The sequence below is a fragment of the Bos javanicus genome, chromosome 19, assembly GCF_032452875.1.
Source record: "Bos javanicus breed banteng chromosome 19, ARS-OSU_banteng_1.0, whole genome shotgun sequence".
Taxonomy (NCBI): domain Eukaryota; kingdom Metazoa; phylum Chordata; class Mammalia; order Artiodactyla; family Bovidae; genus Bos; species Bos javanicus.
In genome coordinates this window covers 30,550,752-30,568,076 of record NC_083886.1, presented here as the reverse complement: position 1 = coordinate 30,568,076, position 17,325 = coordinate 30,550,752, and the positions used below count along the sequence as shown (strand labels likewise).

The following is a 17,325-nucleotide window of genomic DNA, read 5'->3' as shown; positions in this document are numbered from 1 at the left end:
CCAGCCTAACAAATAGAGCCCATTCATTTTACACATGAGGAGGCGGGTCCCCCATGCGGTAAAGGGACTTGGTCACAGTTACCTGGCCAACCTATGCCTACATCTTCTGTCTTGTAGTCTTTTCCTTTTGCCTCAATATCCAAGAGGATGAACATGGGCAGTGGTGACTTAATTTGCAAAAAGGACAACTGAGTTCATGGATTAGTAGAAAAACAATCTGAAATAACTTTTATTTTTAAGAGAAATGCCACTGTCTTTTGAGAGTGTCAGCTGAAACCCAGGAGAGCTGGGAGTTGTTTTTAAGCTCTTTTGACAAAGAATTCATATGTATAAACGTTTTATTATGTTTGCAAGCCCAGCTTGGAGGATTAAACCAGGATTTGAGCTTTTGGATTCATTTGCCAAATAGTCGGCACTTTTCTTGATTTCTGGTTTTAATTTTTCTTTAAATGAGTAGATTCCCACTTAACTTTATTACACCAGGAGCTAATGTGAGTTTCCGGATCAGTTTTCCAGTAGAACACTTTTTAAAAGCATTCTCTGAGCTTTTCTTTGTTACAAATAATTGGGTACTTTTCTAACTCCCCAGAGAGAGCAACTCTGATAATTCTCAGTTAATAAAAGTTGCCCTAAGAAACTTCTGCATCCGAAAACATTAGTCTGTTTTCATCTATCCATCTGTGTTGAACAAATGTGAGATTAAAAAGATGCGTTTATTTGGCACATTCAGTTGATTGAATTAGTTGTGTGTGTGTTTTCATGTTTTTTATTTTGGCTGTATAATTTTTCTTTAACAGACCCTCTCTTAATGGAAGGGTTGTTGTTATTTTTCAGTTGCTCAGTCGTGTCTGACTCTGTGACCCCATGGGCTGGCTTCCCTGTCCTCCGCTGTGGCCTGGAGTTTGCTCAAGTTCATGTCCATTGAGTTGGTGATGCTATCTAACCATTTCATTCTCTGCTTCCCTCTTCTCCTGCCTTCAGTCTTTCCCAGTGTCGGGGTCTTTTCGGATAAGTCAGCTCTTCACATCAGGTGGCCAAAGTATTGAAGCTTCAGCATCAGTCCTTCCAGTGACTATTCAGACTTGATTTCCTTTAGGATTGACTGGTTTGGTAAAGGCTGTTGATCAAGACTGTAAATCTTACTATTAATCTATTTCTGTGGGGGTTGTATTTTTTCCTTTCCAAGAATTCATTTTAATTTGTAATGTTACTGTAACACTTTATTATACAACACATCTTATTTCTCAGCAGTTTTTCATACCAGTAATCTCTTAGAATTTTGGCAAATGCCAAGTGGGTTAGACAGTCGTTCACACTGCCAGTAAGTTGAAGTCCCATAAAAATCAAAAGACAAAGGAGACAGGAAGACAAAATGTTACTTTGAAGATGTTGACTTATTGGCTGTTAGGTGGAACCACAAATTAGTAGCAAATGGTTCAGGTAGGAAATAAAAAAGAATGCGTGGCACATGACCCAGCAATTCCACACCTAGATACCTATCCAAGAGAGCTGAAAACATGTCCACACAAAAACTTATACATGAATGTTCATAGCAGCATTTTCATAATGGCCAGAAACAACCCAAATAATATCCAAAATAAAAAAAATCTGGTCTTATCCTTGCACTGGTAAGTCCTTCAGCTGTAAAAAGGGATGCAGTACCAGTGGGTGTATGCCTTATGCATGGGAAGCCTTGAAAGTATCATGCTAGGTGAAAGAAACCACACATGAAAAGCCGTGTCTCATATGATTCCATTTATATGAAATGCTTAGAACAGGCAAATCCGTAGACCCAGGAAATAGATGTGTGGCTTCTAGGGTCTAGGGGGGGAGAGGTGATTTCTCATGGGTGTCCTTTTGAGGTGATGAAAATGTTCTAAAATTAGATAGTCATGGTGGTTGAACATCTCTGTGAATACACTAAAAGCCCCTGTGAGGGATGCTTTTAGAGAGAGAGTTTCATGGTCTATGAGCTGTATCACGATAAAAACAGGTGTATTGTGGAGGGGACCAGTTGGTAACTTTCCTGGTGTCCTTCCAAAACAAGTCCTTAGATGCCCCAGTTGAACATTCCCTCTGCCTGATTCCCAGACTTTGGCGGACACAGAATCACAGAGGGAATTTGTCTAGAAACATCAACACACCGGACCTACTGCTAAACCTACTGGCTTGGAATCTATTATTTGGAAAGAGTGAAAATTTCTGCTTATTATATTTTTAAGTGTTTTCTTGTAGTCACCTCCTCTTTTTGACTTGTAAGATGACAACTAGATTGAGGACAGCATGGCCAGTGGATCAGATATTCTAAACCTGGGGAGTCAATGTATTTATTTATGTACTTGTGTTTTTTTAAATAAATTATTTATTTATTTTTTTATTTGGCTGTGCTGGGTCTTCGTTGCCATGCGAGCTTTTCTCTCTTGCAACGAGGAGGGGGCTGACCCTTTAGTTGCACACGTGGGCTTCTCATTCTCATTGTTTCTCTTGGGTTGGAGCACAGAGTTCTAGGCCCAAGGGCTTCTGCAGTTGCAGTCTGTGGACTCAGTAGTTGGGGCACATGGGCCTAGCCACTCCATGGCATGTGAGATCATGAGATCAAACCTATGTCCCCTGCATTGGCAGGCGAATTATTATCCTCTGGGCCACCAGGGAAGTCCTGCTGAGTCAGTTTAAATCCAATTTTCTCTTTCGGAAATTCATTGAGAAAATATGGCTTTGTTCAAACAAGTAAACATGTGTTGTAATCCCAAGGTGGAAGATTATATGAGTATAAACTATTGTAATTAAAGTATAATGTCATGGAAAAGCTACTTGAAGACAACTCAGTTTTACAGTGACAGGGAACCAAATGAGTATAAAACTACCAGGAAGGGCCCTTCACTGGCTAGTGTCTATATCCTTATGTGTCGTCAGGGTAGCGCACTTGAGGCTATTTCTAGCTTTTACACTTATCCTCAGAACAGGATGTAGTGGCAGGTCTTATAATTTCAAAGCTTTTGAGTCAATAGCTCAGAAAGAATTTTTTTTGAATCTTGGTGTTTTTGTCATTAAAAAACAACAAGACCCATGGGCTCTAGTTTCAACTTTGTTTCTAGCTGCAACTAAGTCAAAGAATTTGGGGCTTCTATTTTTCATTTTCCCATTCTGTGTAGCACTCTGACATCTAGCCAGAATGAACACCATCCTTGCCTTCAAGGAAGTGCAGCTCTATGATGACTCCATTTCTAGGGCAGTGGTGTTGTAGTGCCTCTGAGTGTGGTGACGGGCGGCAAGACAAGGTCAGAACCTCACCTCCATCCCAGTGAGCTGTTCTGCAGAGATTCAGGTAGACTCAGTGTCTCACAGTGGGTTGTCTTGAGGCCAGAAGCTGTCCACAGAAGCATTTCATTCTGTATGCACCACCCTTAAAGATGTTGAATGAACTGCCAACATTGAACATTGGGAGGTTTTTCATAAGCACCCAGATACTTGTCTCCTTTTGAAAAAGCGTGAGGATTTTCAACCCACCTTCCTGCCTGAACACAACTGGATGGATCTGAGCAGGTCGCCATCACTCCTGATTTTTCTTAGACTCGAGAGTCTGCTTCCTTCAAGCATCTTATGTGTCCAGTGCTTGTGTGGGCTTGAGCTTTGACCTACGTTTGGACGTAGCCTTGTGGATTTACAATGAGTATTGCAGGGGAGAACTGGTATTAGACATAAAGTCAGGAAGCTATAAATACAGTTGGAAATCAGAGATTATGAAAGAGGACCAGGCAAGAGATTAAAGAATCTGGAGAGAAAAGACTGGCCCACTTCCACAAGGATCTGTCAGACTCATCCCACACTCTGTCTTATACCTGGAGCTTTTGTGCGCATCTGACATGTTAGTGCAGGAATCACTGCCTTCGGGGTCTTCCGTAAGGCCCATGTGTGTGTTGGGGGGTAAGGTGGGCTCATGTGGCTGCAGCAGGAAGTTGGGGTACACAGGGAAGGGCAGTCTGGACACAGATAGCCATCGATACTCTTGAAAGGTTTAGGTCCCTTGGAGTCAGTGGGATTCTTGGCAAAAATGGAAATTATCCATAGCTTATATCTGATGAGCAAGTGGGCCAGGACCACGTGGATTGGTTATCAAGCCACAAGTGTTTATTCAGTGCCTCCTCTGTGCCCATCTCCAGTTATGCGCTTGGACTGCTCCTTGCAGGGGCGGTGTGGGCGAACACAATGCAAAGGACTTCGTGAGCGCTTCTTGGTGGAGATGAGATCACTGAAGGAGACTTTCCTCGTGGGTTGCAGCCCATTCTCTTTGCTGCCTAAGTAGACCCCTGAAGGTCCCTTCCAACTCCGAAATCCTGTGCAACCAGGAATTGCCGAACCACTGTGTTCATCACCCCCTTGAAATTTGGGGATGCGCCTCTGTACGGAGAGTTGGCATGGCTCCCGGCAATCAGACCTTCATCACTGGAGGAAGATCTTGGAGTTTGGGAACAGCTTCTTGTTGTTTCGGTCCAAGTTGGAATCCAGAGTAGGCAATGCTCTTCCAGGAGGCGTGGGAGGAGAATAGGCTGAAAAGTTAGTGGAGCGGGATGAGTGTTGTTTGCCCGTGCTCTCCAGGAGCGGGATGCTGGGCTGGGCGTGGGCTCTGGGAGCCTCCACTGAAGGATCTTGCTGTCCTTGGACAGATCATGGGCTGGGCCTTGCCCCTAGCGGGCCTCCTGGACATTCCTGTCAAATGAGACGCTGCCCTCCTGCCGGCTGTGGTTATTGCCTATCTGTGCGTCCAGCCTGGCATAACATCCCGCCTTCCTCAGTTCCTGTGCAGAGGTGGTCTTGTGTTCTGGGGACTCTTCTGGAGCTGAGATGCGCAACTGGAGCTTGAACGGGGCCTGGTCTTTTTTGTATGGTGCAAGAAGCATCCAAGAATGCCAGGCCCCATGATCTGTGCCATGGAAGGAGGTGTGTGCTAGGCAGGAGTCAAGGACCCTGTCCCCTCCTCCCTCTCCATTTCTCCTTCCTCCCTCTTCTTTTCTCCCTCCCTGCCCCCCGTTCCTCCCCCGTCATCCCCTGCTACAGATAAAGACTTCAGTTGCTTTCAGCTGCTTTTGTATAAAATTCACATGTACTAATGGGGGAGATGCTGCAGAAAAAGGTACAGATTGGACAGAGCAGGGAAGCCTTGGGAAGCAGGACAGAAGGGGCCAAGGAGCACAGCATTTTTTGATACAATATCCCACCCAGCTGGCTCAACTCTTTGATGAATAGGAAGCATGAATTCCTATTGCAAGCTATTGTGTCCAACTCTGCTACCCCATGAACTGCAGCACATCAGGCTCTTCTGTCTGTGGGATTTCTCAGGCAAGAATACTGGAGCGGGTTGCCGTTTCCTCCTCTAGGGTATCTTCCTGACCCAGGGATCAAACCCATGTCTCCTGCATTGGTAGGCAGATTCTTTACCACTGAGCCACCAGGGAAGCCCCACCCCCACCAGGTGTGCAAGCGCAAAGCCACCTTAACTAGCAGGTTTTAAGGATGGAGTGGAAATCCTTAAGAGGCTTCCACAACAACCTGAACATCTGTGATCCTGACAGATTTCTTCTTTGCTTTCAGAGCATCTTCGCAGTGAGACTCACTTTTTCTTTCTCTGAATTTCTCAGGCCAATTACACTATCTGTTGCGGTTTTCAGCAACATACTTGTTTTGGGGGGAAAGGGTAAGCAGTGGATGCTTTCAAGTCAGAAGTAATTCGTGGGTTGGCTTGATGTACTTTTCAAAACAGGTTTTTTGGATCCCCCCACCCCCCACAGCTTTATCAGCAGCCCCTGTATGTGAACTGTGGCAAAGAACTCTGTTCTTCCTTGTCTTAGTCTGCGTCTGCGGTTCTCAAAGTAGGGTCCCCAGACCAGCAGCATCAGCATCACCTGCGCATTTGTTAGAAACGCAGTGTCTCGGGCCTCCCCCCAGCCCCCCTGAATCAGACCCTCTGGGGTGGCCCCGCAATCTCGGGCTTAACCAGCCCTCCAGGTGACGCTCAGATCATCTAAAGTTGGAGGAGGTTGCCCCTTTTCCCAGCGTTTTAGCATCTCCCTTACTGGATGAGGAAACTCTCCTGGTAGCTCCTGCCAATGCAGGAGATACGGGTTCGATCCCTGGGTCCGGAAGATCCCTTGGAGGAGGGCATGGCAACCCACTCCAGTATTCTTGCCTGGAGAGTCCCATGGACAGAGGAGCCTGGCAGGCTACAGTCCAGGGGCCGCGCAGAGCCAGACACGATTCAGTGACTAAACAACAATAACTAGATGTGCCTTTTAGATTCAACTCTGCCCATTTCTTCCTCTCTACCCTGTGTCGTCCTCTCTACCCTGAATGCCCTTTCTTGATGTTTGAGAAGAGCTCCTTTCGCCCAGAATTTCTATACCTGTTGTGCAGTGTGGGTTCATGATAAAGACCAGGCACCTGAAGGTGCTTTGGGGCTGCTTGTGCCTTGGGGGCTGGCCCGCCTTTCCCAGGGGCCCAGCAGCCTTGGAAGTGTCTTCATGGCTACACCTCGCGGAGACGATTGCTGATTCCTTTTTCCCAAAATAACCAGAGCTCTTTCTGACAGTTTCTTCCAGCTTGGGAAAAGCAACACTCTCAGTGGTTCTGAGCATTATTTATAAAATGTAAAGTCACACCTTTTACTGGAAAGTCTTCTAAATCTGCATTAGCAAAGCAGAGCAAGGGGAGTCCATAGATGTTGAGTTTCTCAGAAAACAAAGCAAAAAGATGATGTTTGAGTGGAAAATACCAGTTCGTGGGTAGAGAAGCTTCTGAATAGTTGAATGTTGTGACTTTTTAACCCCCCTTGGAGAGGTTATGGAAGCCCTACTTGAGGGCATCTTAAGACATCACAATTTAGCCTGGTCACAGAAAGAGGTTCCAGATGTGGATCTAATGGCCCTGGGACTGGTGTTGGTTGTTACAGGGCAGTGCCGTTTGGGGATTGTAGGTGGGCAGAGACTGTCTTGTAGAGAAATAGAAGCCCACCTGAACAGTTTATGGGGAAAAAATAAAAGACCTTTATTAGAAGGACATGGGGTATCTCACAAAAGCCCCCACTTAAGAACCGAAAAATCAGCTGCGTTGTTTGTCCTGGGTCTCTGGGATCTCATGATGTCGGTTCCTGGGTTGATTTCATACATATTTTTCTCTGCAGACTTGCCTTTTCTCTTTAGCAGCCATTTAGCAGAAAAAGATCCAATGGGTGGGGGAAAAAAAGTGTCTTAGACTGCACTTCTCCAATTTTGACTGAGAGGAAGCATCTTTTCTTATGGGTCATTTGTAATTGCTTTCCTGTGACCCACCTGTGTATGTTCTGGGCTCTTTTTGGGTTGGGCAACTGGCTTGATTTGTGCTTCATAGTCTGCGAGGGGGAATTGGTGCTCTCTCTGCTCTCCATATGGATGGTTCGGAGGGTAAAGAATCTCCCTGCAATGCAGGAGATGTGGGTTCGATCCCTGGGTCAGGAAGATTCCCTGGAGGAGGACGTAGCAACCCACTCCAGTATTCTTGCCTGGAGAATCCCATGGACAGAGGAGCCTGGCAGGCTACAGTCCACGGGGTCACAAAGAGTTGGACATGACTGAACAAGTAACACTTTGAATTTCACTTTCTGGTCTCCATGGCCCTTCTTTGTTTCTGTCCTCTGTGTATCTTTTTATCTATACACACGTATATGCACTTACTCATTTTTAACATCAGCCACTGGCAGTGTAACTGGACTGACTTCTAACAGGGCTTTGAACTGAGTCTTCATTCATTCATCAAACATCTATTGACTGCCTGCATACTGGCAACCAGGGAAACAGCAAGGCATTTGTTTGACACAGTCCCAGCCCTCGGAGCACAGCTCTGGGCGGACTGGATTTGAAAGCAAGTGTTGCAGCTGAGCTAGGAAGAGCTCATCCAAGTCCCCGAGGGCAGGGGCAATACTCTGAGCTCTCAGCGCCCCTTCCCAGCCTCGTGCCTATTCACAGGGTTCAGAAAGCCTGAGTGATGCTGGTGGGGAAAACACAGGACCGTGAGTGTCCCAGCCGGGCTGAGAATATCCCACTAGCCCTGACCTGCCAGCTCCATCCACGCCAAGCACCTGGGACCAGGATTGCGTAAAACTTATCTTTCCAGTTCAGGACTTTGCCCCAGAAGCTTAAGATAAGGTTTCCTGGGGAAGGCCAGGCCCTGTTGGAGTGCTTCCTTCTGCAGCCTGCCCACAGGCTAGAACCTTCTCCTGACACTGGGCTTCCTTCTCTACAATGCTTTCTACCCTCTCCTCTTCATCGGCTCCTCTTCTAGGAAAAACCCTAAGGACTCAGTCGTGCTAAAGGGTTTGTGATGGTCTGTGTGATTCATAAGGCTCTCCCAGAAGCTAAAATAGATAATAAAGCCACAGGCCAAAGCAGAGGCTTTTGCGCACAGATATTATAATCCTGATATTTTTAAAACATCAGGATGGACATGGCATTTCCAAGGGCTCCTTAAGTTTCCATACATTGCTGTCACACGTCTTGCTTCGTGTTGTTTTTTTCAGTCACTGAGTCATGTCCGACTCTTTTTGACCACATGGACTGTAGCACACCAGGCTTTCCTGTCCTTCACCATCTCCTGGAGCTTGCTCAAACTCATGTCCATTGAGTCATTGATGCCACCCGACCATCTCATCCTCTGTCACCCCCTTCTCCTCCTGCCCTCAATCTTTCCCAGCATCAGGGTCTTTTCCAATGAGTGGGCTCTTTGCATCAGGTGGCCGAAGTATTGGGACTTCAGCTTCAGTATCAGTCCTTCCAATGAATATTCTAGGTTGATTTCCTTTAGGATTGACTGGTTTGATCTCCTTGCTGTCCAAGGGACTCTCAAGAGTCTTCTCCAACACCACAGTTGGAAAGCATCAATTCTTTGGTGCTCAGTCTTCTTCACGGTCCAACTCTCACATCTGTACATGACCACTAGAAAAATGGTAGCTTTGACTATATGGACCTTTGTGGGCAAAGTGATGTCTCTGCTTTTTAATACACTATCTAGGTTTGTCATAGCTTTTTTTCCCATCTTTTAATTTCGTGACTGCAGTCACTGTCTGCAGTGATCACACCTGACCCCTCCCCTGGGGTTTGTGTCTCATCCGGGTACCTCCCAGTCTGGCTGGTTCCTGTCATGATTTTACTGTGGACTCTACCCCGTTTTTCCCACATCTGATTAATCCCTGAGACTACTTATTAAAATGCTAACTTCTGGATTCCACCCAAGATCTGCTAAACCAGAACCTTTGGGCACAGGGTCTGGGAATCTGTGGCTTCAGCAGATGGCCCCCAATGATCCTGATAAGAGGCCAAGTTTGGGAAACAGGCCTGGAGCTTTACCAAATCACTGTGCTGAGGGCCTGGGTCCTGAGTGTCCAGGCTTTGATTTGATGCGATTTCCTTTTCAGGACCCATCTACAGTTTTCTCAGCCACACAGCAGGGATCATAATATCTGTGAGCTGGCAGTTGGCTGCCCACAGCTGTTGGTTCAGTGACCAGACACCCTTCTTCTTGTGTGGCATCAGCCCTCGTCACTGCTGGCTCAAGTTCAGGGATTCCTGCTGTGTTTGCCCGAGTCTGTGCTCTATGAGGAGGTTGGGGATCCTAAAGGGATTGAAGGACAGGCTCAGAGTATTCCAGGTGGGCCCCGCATCTCCTCCCACTAGAATTTCTCTGGCAGCTCCCGACCCCGCTCTTGCAGGACTGAGCCAGCTGGAGCCAGTCCAGAGCTTGGCTCAGGCCGGTATCAAAGGGCCAGGGCATTGCCGGGGCCACTGGTTCATCCACTGGCCTCTGTATCACCTATGAAGTGTGCATCAGGACCCCTGCCCCGCCCAGATCACAGGGTTGCATAAGGAGCCTGTGGGCTGCCGCGTGGAGGGAACTTTCTCTGGTTAACTCAGGGACCCCCTTCAGCTCTGACGTGCATTCTCACACCTCTAACCTGTCAGCATCACAGAGGGAGCCTGCCCTTGCTCTCCCTTTGGGAGATGTGCTCTGTGAAGGTGGATGGGGCAGAGTGGGGCGGGAGGAGCTGGTGGGGTGGAAGCTGGGAGGCGGAGGGAGGGAAGGAAGGAAAGAATGGAGAGGGGTTTGTTTTATTCTTGTCATTAAAGTCTTGAGGGCTTCCTCTGTCTCAGAGACTGTGCTGTATATGCTCGTTGGCTGCTCATCGCAGGACCACGAGACTACAATCGTGTTACCCCACTTTGTATGCTCAGTTGTGTTCAACTCTTTGTGACCCCATGAACTGTACCCCTCCAGGTCCCCTCCAGGTTCCTCTGCCCATGGAGTTTTCCAGGCAAGAATACTAGAGTGGGTTGCCATTACCTACTCCAGGGGATCTTCCCAACCCAGGGATCAAACCTGTTTCTTGCATCTCCTGCATGCGCAGGCAGATTCTTTCCCACTAGCGCCACCTGGGAAGCCCTCACTGTAAGAAAACTAAGATTGAGGACCCAGTTACAAGGGGTGGACCTGAGATGCAAACCTCTGTGTGACCCCTGAGCTCTTAGGAACACCTCCAGGTTGCCTTAGAATATTTGAGGGGTGTTTTTAAACACCCAGGTGGTGTTAGTGGTAAAGCACCTGCCTGCCAATGCAGGAGACATAAGAAATGTGGGTTCGATCCCTGGGTCAAGAAGATCCCCAGAGGAGGGCATGGCAACTCACTCCAGTATTCTTGCCTGGAGAATCCCATGGACAGAGGAGTCTGGAGGGCTACAGTCCATGGGGTGGAAAGAGTCTGACACAGCCAAAGCGACAACATATTAAACACCCAGGCCAGGTTCCCTTGCATTTCTTTCCTTTCTTAAAACAACGAAGTCCTCGTGAACCCAGTTTTGTAGACATGTCCACTTCTCCTTCCAATTCTGAAAGGTTTTTGGATGCACCTCATGGCTTGCAGGATCTTAGTTCCCTGGAATCCAACCCCAGCCCCCTGAAATGCAAGTGTAGAATCCTAACCCCTGCACCACCAGAAAATTCCCTGAGAGAGGTTGTTTGCGAGAAGGTTTTGTGTCCTTCTGTTTCCACGTGTTCTGTCTCTCCCAAGGGCATCCATACTGTGTGTGAGCAGGACCCCAGAACCCATTTCTTCCTCAGCTGGTGAAAGGGAAAGTCACTCAGTCTTGTCAGACTCTTTGCCACCCCATGGACTATACAGTCCATGGAATTCTCCAGGTCAGAATACTGGAGTGGGTAGCCATTCCTCTCTCCAGGGGATCTTCCCAATCCAGGGACTGAACCCAGGTCTCCCTCATTGCAGGCGGATTCTTTACCAACTGAGCTATCAGGGAAGTCCTCGGCTGGTACCTATGGTTATTTCACTTGATAGCCAGTGGGGGCAACAGAGAGCCACTACCCCGCCAAGAAAATGAGTCAGTCATGAGCCAGGAGTCTACTGGTGTGTGAGGTAGAGGGTGGGAGGTGGAGGGCGAGCAGGGAGGGGGCAAGGCTTACAGATCCACCGTAGGCCGATCACCGAGACCAGTGGCCTAGGTCCAGGGGCTCACTGACTCTCCCAATACCTATACTGCATGCAGGAAGCTGCCTTAACAAAGGGAGGTGAACTTTAGAGGTGACTTTAAAGTTAATAACGTCTGCCTTGCTTTTTTTTTTTTTTAAATAATCATCATAATAATAGTTATGATGATTATTTTAAGGAGGGGGTATCTGTGCTCTGAAACCAGATTTACATCACTTTCCACCTTTCAACTTCACACTCTCTAAAAGTTTTATTCTACACAGAGCAGCTGCTGTAATGGGGAAGTGGAAATTTCTGGCTTTTCACGTGGTTGGCTGGAATAGCAACCTCCCTTGGTCTGATTTGATCCACGCTCAGCAGTCAGCTCATTTATGTGTGCCTGGATTCCCTGGTTTCAGCGAGAAAAGTTCAAATTGAGTTAGAATTGCCTTTAGAAATAAAACATGTTTTCTCATGAATTGGTCAGAAGTTTTCCAAGCGAGGGTCTCACTCCTTCCATTCTGTCTTCACTGATTCCCCCCGCTCCCCCCTGGGGCCTTTGGGACCTGCATGGGAGCAACTGTTAGGAGTCTGGATGGTCACCTGAAATGACCTAGAGCCCCAGAATGGAAGCCCAGAGGACTCAAGGGGGCCCCAGTCCAGGGTAACTTGAGCCCCAAGCTGCCATTTCAGTTTTGCTTTGGTGCTTTGGCTCCGTCAAGGAGCCTGGTGTGCTGTAAATAGATTAGGGAGTCTCTTAGAGGAAAAGACCTGGGAATGGCTTCCTCCCTGTGGGTGGTGTGGTCATCTGGGGCAATTTTTCCTGCTGCGGATGAGATCATTCAGCTAGAGCCCCAGGGACTCTCTCCAGATGTATGCCCGGGCTGGCCCCGTTCCTGCCCCAGGCTCGAAGTGGCTTTGTGTTTTGTGTTGACCCGAGCTGGCCAAGACCAGGAGGTGGACTGGGTGGAATCCTTCAGGCATCTGCATTGTCCATGATGGAGCCCTGGCAGAGGTTGGGCAGAGAGATTCAGTCCTTACAGGGATAAGGGTCTCCAGCCTCTGGGGGCCGGTGAGTGACCCAGGTCAGTTAGTGCAGGGCACGGGGCCTTCCTTTGGAATCCAGCATGTAGAGCGGGATTCTGACTGCAGGCAGCATCTTCCTGTGATTTCAGGGTCTGGAGACCCCTGGGAGGGCTGCATGGAGGGAGAAGCATTGTTGTTGGGACTTGACAAATGGACAGGATTCTGACACCAAGAGTGGGGGGCAGGAGGCGATTGGGGGTGTGTGAACAGCTACAGCAAAGACGATCTGAGACCAGTGAGTGTGTTACCTGGGCTGGAGTGAGGTCAGCGTGGATCCCTCTGGACAGACAGATAAGGTGCCTGTGCTAGAGCCTTGCTGACTGAGAAGTGGGGCAGTGGGTGGGGGTGGATGCAAAGTTTGGACTTTATTCTCTGTGCCATATTGAAAAGGGCTCCACAGGGGACTCTCCAGGTGAGTGCTGACCCCCAAGTGGGGAGACATGTTAGGGGTGAGATGGAATGAGGAATGTGATGGAGGTGGATGCCTCTAGGCTCTGGGAACTGATTGGAGGTGGGTGGGGGGACCCAAGGGGAGCTGATGAAGCCATGAAGGTTGGTCCCCAGAGCCGCGGGGGGCCAGGTTGGAGGAGAGAGCCTGAGTTGGGTGCTGTGGGCGTGCAGGCAGCAGTGTGGTCAGGCCGATCTGGCAGCAGAAAGGAAGGTCTTTTTGGAAACGAGGCTGCAGGCTATGTCTGGTCCCAAGGGGAACCCACCTCATGTTGTAGGGAGGCTGTTTTAACATCTGAATTTCCCCCGCATTTTCACATCCAGCCTCCATGATCTGTTTGCTTTACTCAACTCCGATAAGGCACCTACTGTGTGCCCCTGTCATCCTGCTTCATGCTATTACAGCCCTGTTTAGGTGCCATCTTCATCCCCATTTTACAGTTGAGAAAAACAAAACACAGGTGGCTTCCAAAGGTCACAGGTCACAAGCGGCCAGGCCTAGACCACTTTGCACTGCCCTCGACCTCCGAGCAGGCTTGTGGTCTTCACACAGTCTCCAGGTCATGGTGCTCTCAGCTCCAGCCCAGGTGTCCGTCCTCCTCCAGGGAGGCCACTGAGCCTGCCCTCTGGTTGTCCCTCCTGGAAGATCCCTCTGCTCTCTCGTTCCTGGTCACATTCTCCCCGCAGCTTCCCTTGCTCCCCCCATTTTCTCTCCCTTAAGACGTGAAAGAGCCGTATTACCACCCAACTGCTAGAGCCATAAAACCCTAAAGTCCAAACAGTGGGTCTCAAGGTTTTGATCAAAGTCTGGGGGCAAGAGTCTTGGGACCTAAAAAGACCAGTCAGCCCAACCCTTTCATTTTAGGTAAATAATCAGAGGACCAGAGAGATAGCGTGACTTGCCCAAGGCTGCCCAGCAGATGAGAAGCAGAACTGAGGCAAAGACCCCAGTTCTCTCGAATCTCAGCTGAGAGAAGCTATGGGAAGGTTGTGCTTGTTTTTGTTTTTAATATTCGAAACAATTGAATTTTCAGTAATCGAATTTTGGATTCAATAATGTCATATCCATATATCAGATTAACTTTAACAATAACTTGACACTAAATACTTGTAAATGGGCATTTGGCATGAACATAGCAGCTGTCTTGGGTGGATGCCACTCTTGGTCTCATTTTACAGAGGAGGAAGCTAAGGCACCAAGGGGACGATGAGCTTGGTCAAGATCAAACCTGGTGATGAGAGGCAGAGCTCGTTTAGACCCAGGCATTTGGCTCTAGACTCACTGCTTTTACTTGGTGGCTCAGATGGTAAAGAATCTGCCTGCAATGCAGGAGACCCACGTTCAATCCCTGGGTCAGGAAGATCCCCTGGAAAAGGAAACAGCAACCCACTCCATTATTCCTGCCTAGGAAATCCCACGGACACAGGAGCCCAGCAGGCTACAGCTCATGGAGGTCACAAAGAGTCGGACACAACTAAGCAACTAACAACCGCTGTGCTGTCGGCCCTTTTAATTGTTTTGGAAAGATACCCACAGAAGTCCAGCTCAGTAGTTGCAGAGCTCAGGGTTAACTGCAGCATGTGGGGGTCTTAGTTCCTCGACCAGGGATTGAACCCGTGTCCCCTGCATTGGAAGGGGGATTCTTAACCACTGGACCTCCAGGGAAGTCCCGAGAAGGCATTGTGTTTTTTTTTTCAGTAGATAACTTAATGAGAAGTCTTTGCTCACAGCTGTGAAATGGGTGAAGTAGCGTTTGGGGGCTGATCGTATAGCTACAATATTAGCTTTATTTCTGGCTGGGCATCAGAGGAGAGAGAAGTGTGTGATCAAACACAGCAGCTGTAATTCACACAAGGTGTGGAATTGGAGAAGCAGGAAGGGAGTCATCTTCACAAGACACAGAACCTGGGTCTCTGTCCAGACCCCTGCCCAGGGCTCCTTCCTCTGGGTTTTGGGGTTTCAGATGACAGTGGGCATTTGGGGAGTGATGCCCAGTTGGCAGTTGAGGTTCCAGGATAAGGAACTGAAGTGGAGATGTGTGAGGGGGGAAGGGAGGGGCATTGGGGACTGTTTCAGAGGGTCCCAACCAGGAGGCCACCTTTTGGTCCCAGCTTCATGGAGAAGGGTCCCCAATAAAGAGAAGCTTTGTTGCCCTGGGGGGCAGGAGAGACAATTATATGGGAGCAGAAGGCAGATTCTGGCTTCCTGGAGTCAAAGAAGCAGGTGATCCAGTGCAGCTCCGTGACACTCAGAGCTTCTGCCCGAGGAAATTCTCAATACGATTTTCTTTTTTTTTTCTTTCTTTGACCAGAGACCACCTGGGAGCGTCCCAGCAGTTCTTCTGGGATTCCAGCCAGCCCTGGCCCTCACAGGAGCTCTCTGCCTCCAACAGGTACTGTCCACACGCTATCTCAGGGCATCGGGATGGACCACACTCACATGCACCTTCATGGGAGAGGCCCAGCTTCTGGAGCCTGGATCTGAAACCTGGCTGTGGATCTCATGGGCCAAACCCGGGAGGGGTCTCGAGGGCTCGGAGGTCCCGTAGGCTGTTGCCCTGTGGGATGGTTTCACTCTGGCAGTGCCAGCTGCAGCTCTGGTCTCTCTCACTCCCCTCGGGTGCTTAGAGGAGGGGAATGGCTGGGTGAGGTGAGGCAGCAGAGCTCTTGCCTGTCTGCCGGCGTGAGGACCTGAGCAGCGGCAGATTCACTCCACGTGGTTTCAGAAGACATCAAGGGGTAGAGGTTAAGGAGGCAGATGTTTACTCCTAACAGGGCGTCTTTAGGTCTCCTCCACCACTGAGAAATCAAAATGTGATGCCAGCGCATTATTTAGTGAAGATTGCTCGGCTTCCCTGGTGGCGCTCGTGGTAAAGAACCCACCTGCCAATGCAGGAGACGTAAGAGACACAGGTTCAGTCCCTGGGTCTGGAAGATCCCTGGAGAAGGGCATGGCAACCCACTCCAGTATTGTTGCCTGGAGAATACTACGGACAGAGGAGCCTAGTGGGCTATAGTCCATGGGGTTGCAGACTGGACATGACTGAGCGACTTAGCACTCACACACATAAAGATTACTACCGTCAGCAGAATTCAGAACCGAAGTGGTGGCAGAATAGACCTGGAGAATCATCTGAGGCCTGATAGAAGGGATGGGGGGCTGCTTTTCATGAAAAGTTCTTCTAGGCTATTAAAATGTTTTTATTTATATTTTTGTGTATATATGCATATACACACACACACACTTTTTTTTTTTTTTTTAACTTAAATTTAAGAAGGAACCCCCTGTGGGGCAGAAAAATGGGGCATTTCCTCCTGGTTTCCTGGGGATGCAGCCAGGGCTACATTCTCAGACCGAGTCCCCAGAAATGGGGCCAGTTAGCCTTCCTAGTGGTCATATGACCATAGGCATTTCCCGGCACACTGCCTTGTCTTTTGTTGCTGTTCTTGTGTTTTTTTAACAATAGAAATGCTGGTGTGAATACTGTGAGGTGTGGCCCTCTATCCTGGCTGGCTCCAGGCCACCTAGACACTAGAGAGGAAACCCAGCTGTCTTTTGCAACCACAGGGGGGTCCCCAGAGCAGGACAGGGATGTGACACGGGCAGGGAGAGGCTGGGGCGTGTGAGATGACAGGTGATAACCCTGCACAGCCGGGTTGTGCCGGAGCCAGTTTGGAAAGCTTGCCCTTTAGGTCAGTGCGGTCAGCTCTCCGAAGCCTGCTGCCCCTGGCACCGTCCCCAGAAGCATCCTGTCCCCTCTTTGCTGTGGACGGAGCCAGCCCCCAGAAGGGGGGTTGTGGGGAGAGGCTCAGATCCAGGGAGAACTGCCAGGGTGGGCAGGGCATCAGACAGAGAGTGTGGCCCCCGACCTCCCTCCTCTGCCTCAACCCCCTGCAGCCCGGGGCACCTCCTTCCCAGGTCTCTGCCAGAAAGGGCTTTGTAGTCAAATAGAGTTGGAAATCCTGCCTCCTCTCTCCACCTTTGGAGATCACACATCAGCTAGGAGAATGCCTGGACTGGACCCCATTTAACTCGGTGTTTCTGTCCTTGTGTGTGTTTGTCCACATCAAACTTAAGCTTCTCTGGCTCAGCTTCTTCTCTGGCTTCTCTACTCTGACTCCGTCCGTAGTGGTTCTCAACTCGGGGGTGATTTTGCCTTCCGGGGGACATTCTTGGATGTCACCAGTAGGGGGTGGTGCTCCAGACATCTAATGGGGAGAGGCCAGGGATGCCGCTCAACCCCCGACAGTACACAGGACAGCACCGCCCCACCGCAGAGGGCTGTCCAGCCGTG

At 49.1% G+C, this 17,325-nt stretch overlaps 1 protein-coding gene across 8 annotated transcripts in view; it reads left to right on the top strand.

The window, feature by feature from the left end:
* GAS7 (growth arrest specific 7) overlaps nt 1-17,325 on the top strand; it is a 212,118-nt gene that overhangs the window by 136,790 nt on the left and 58,003 nt on the right. For all 8 annotated transcript variants that reach the window (XM_061391065.1, XM_061391066.1, XM_061391071.1 and 5 more), the window contains exon 3: nt 15,343-15,423. In XM_061391065.1, coding sequence (XP_061247049.1) covers nt 15,343-15,423 — 81 coding nt within the window. The remainder of the gene's footprint in view (nt 1-15,342; nt 15,424-17,325) is intronic.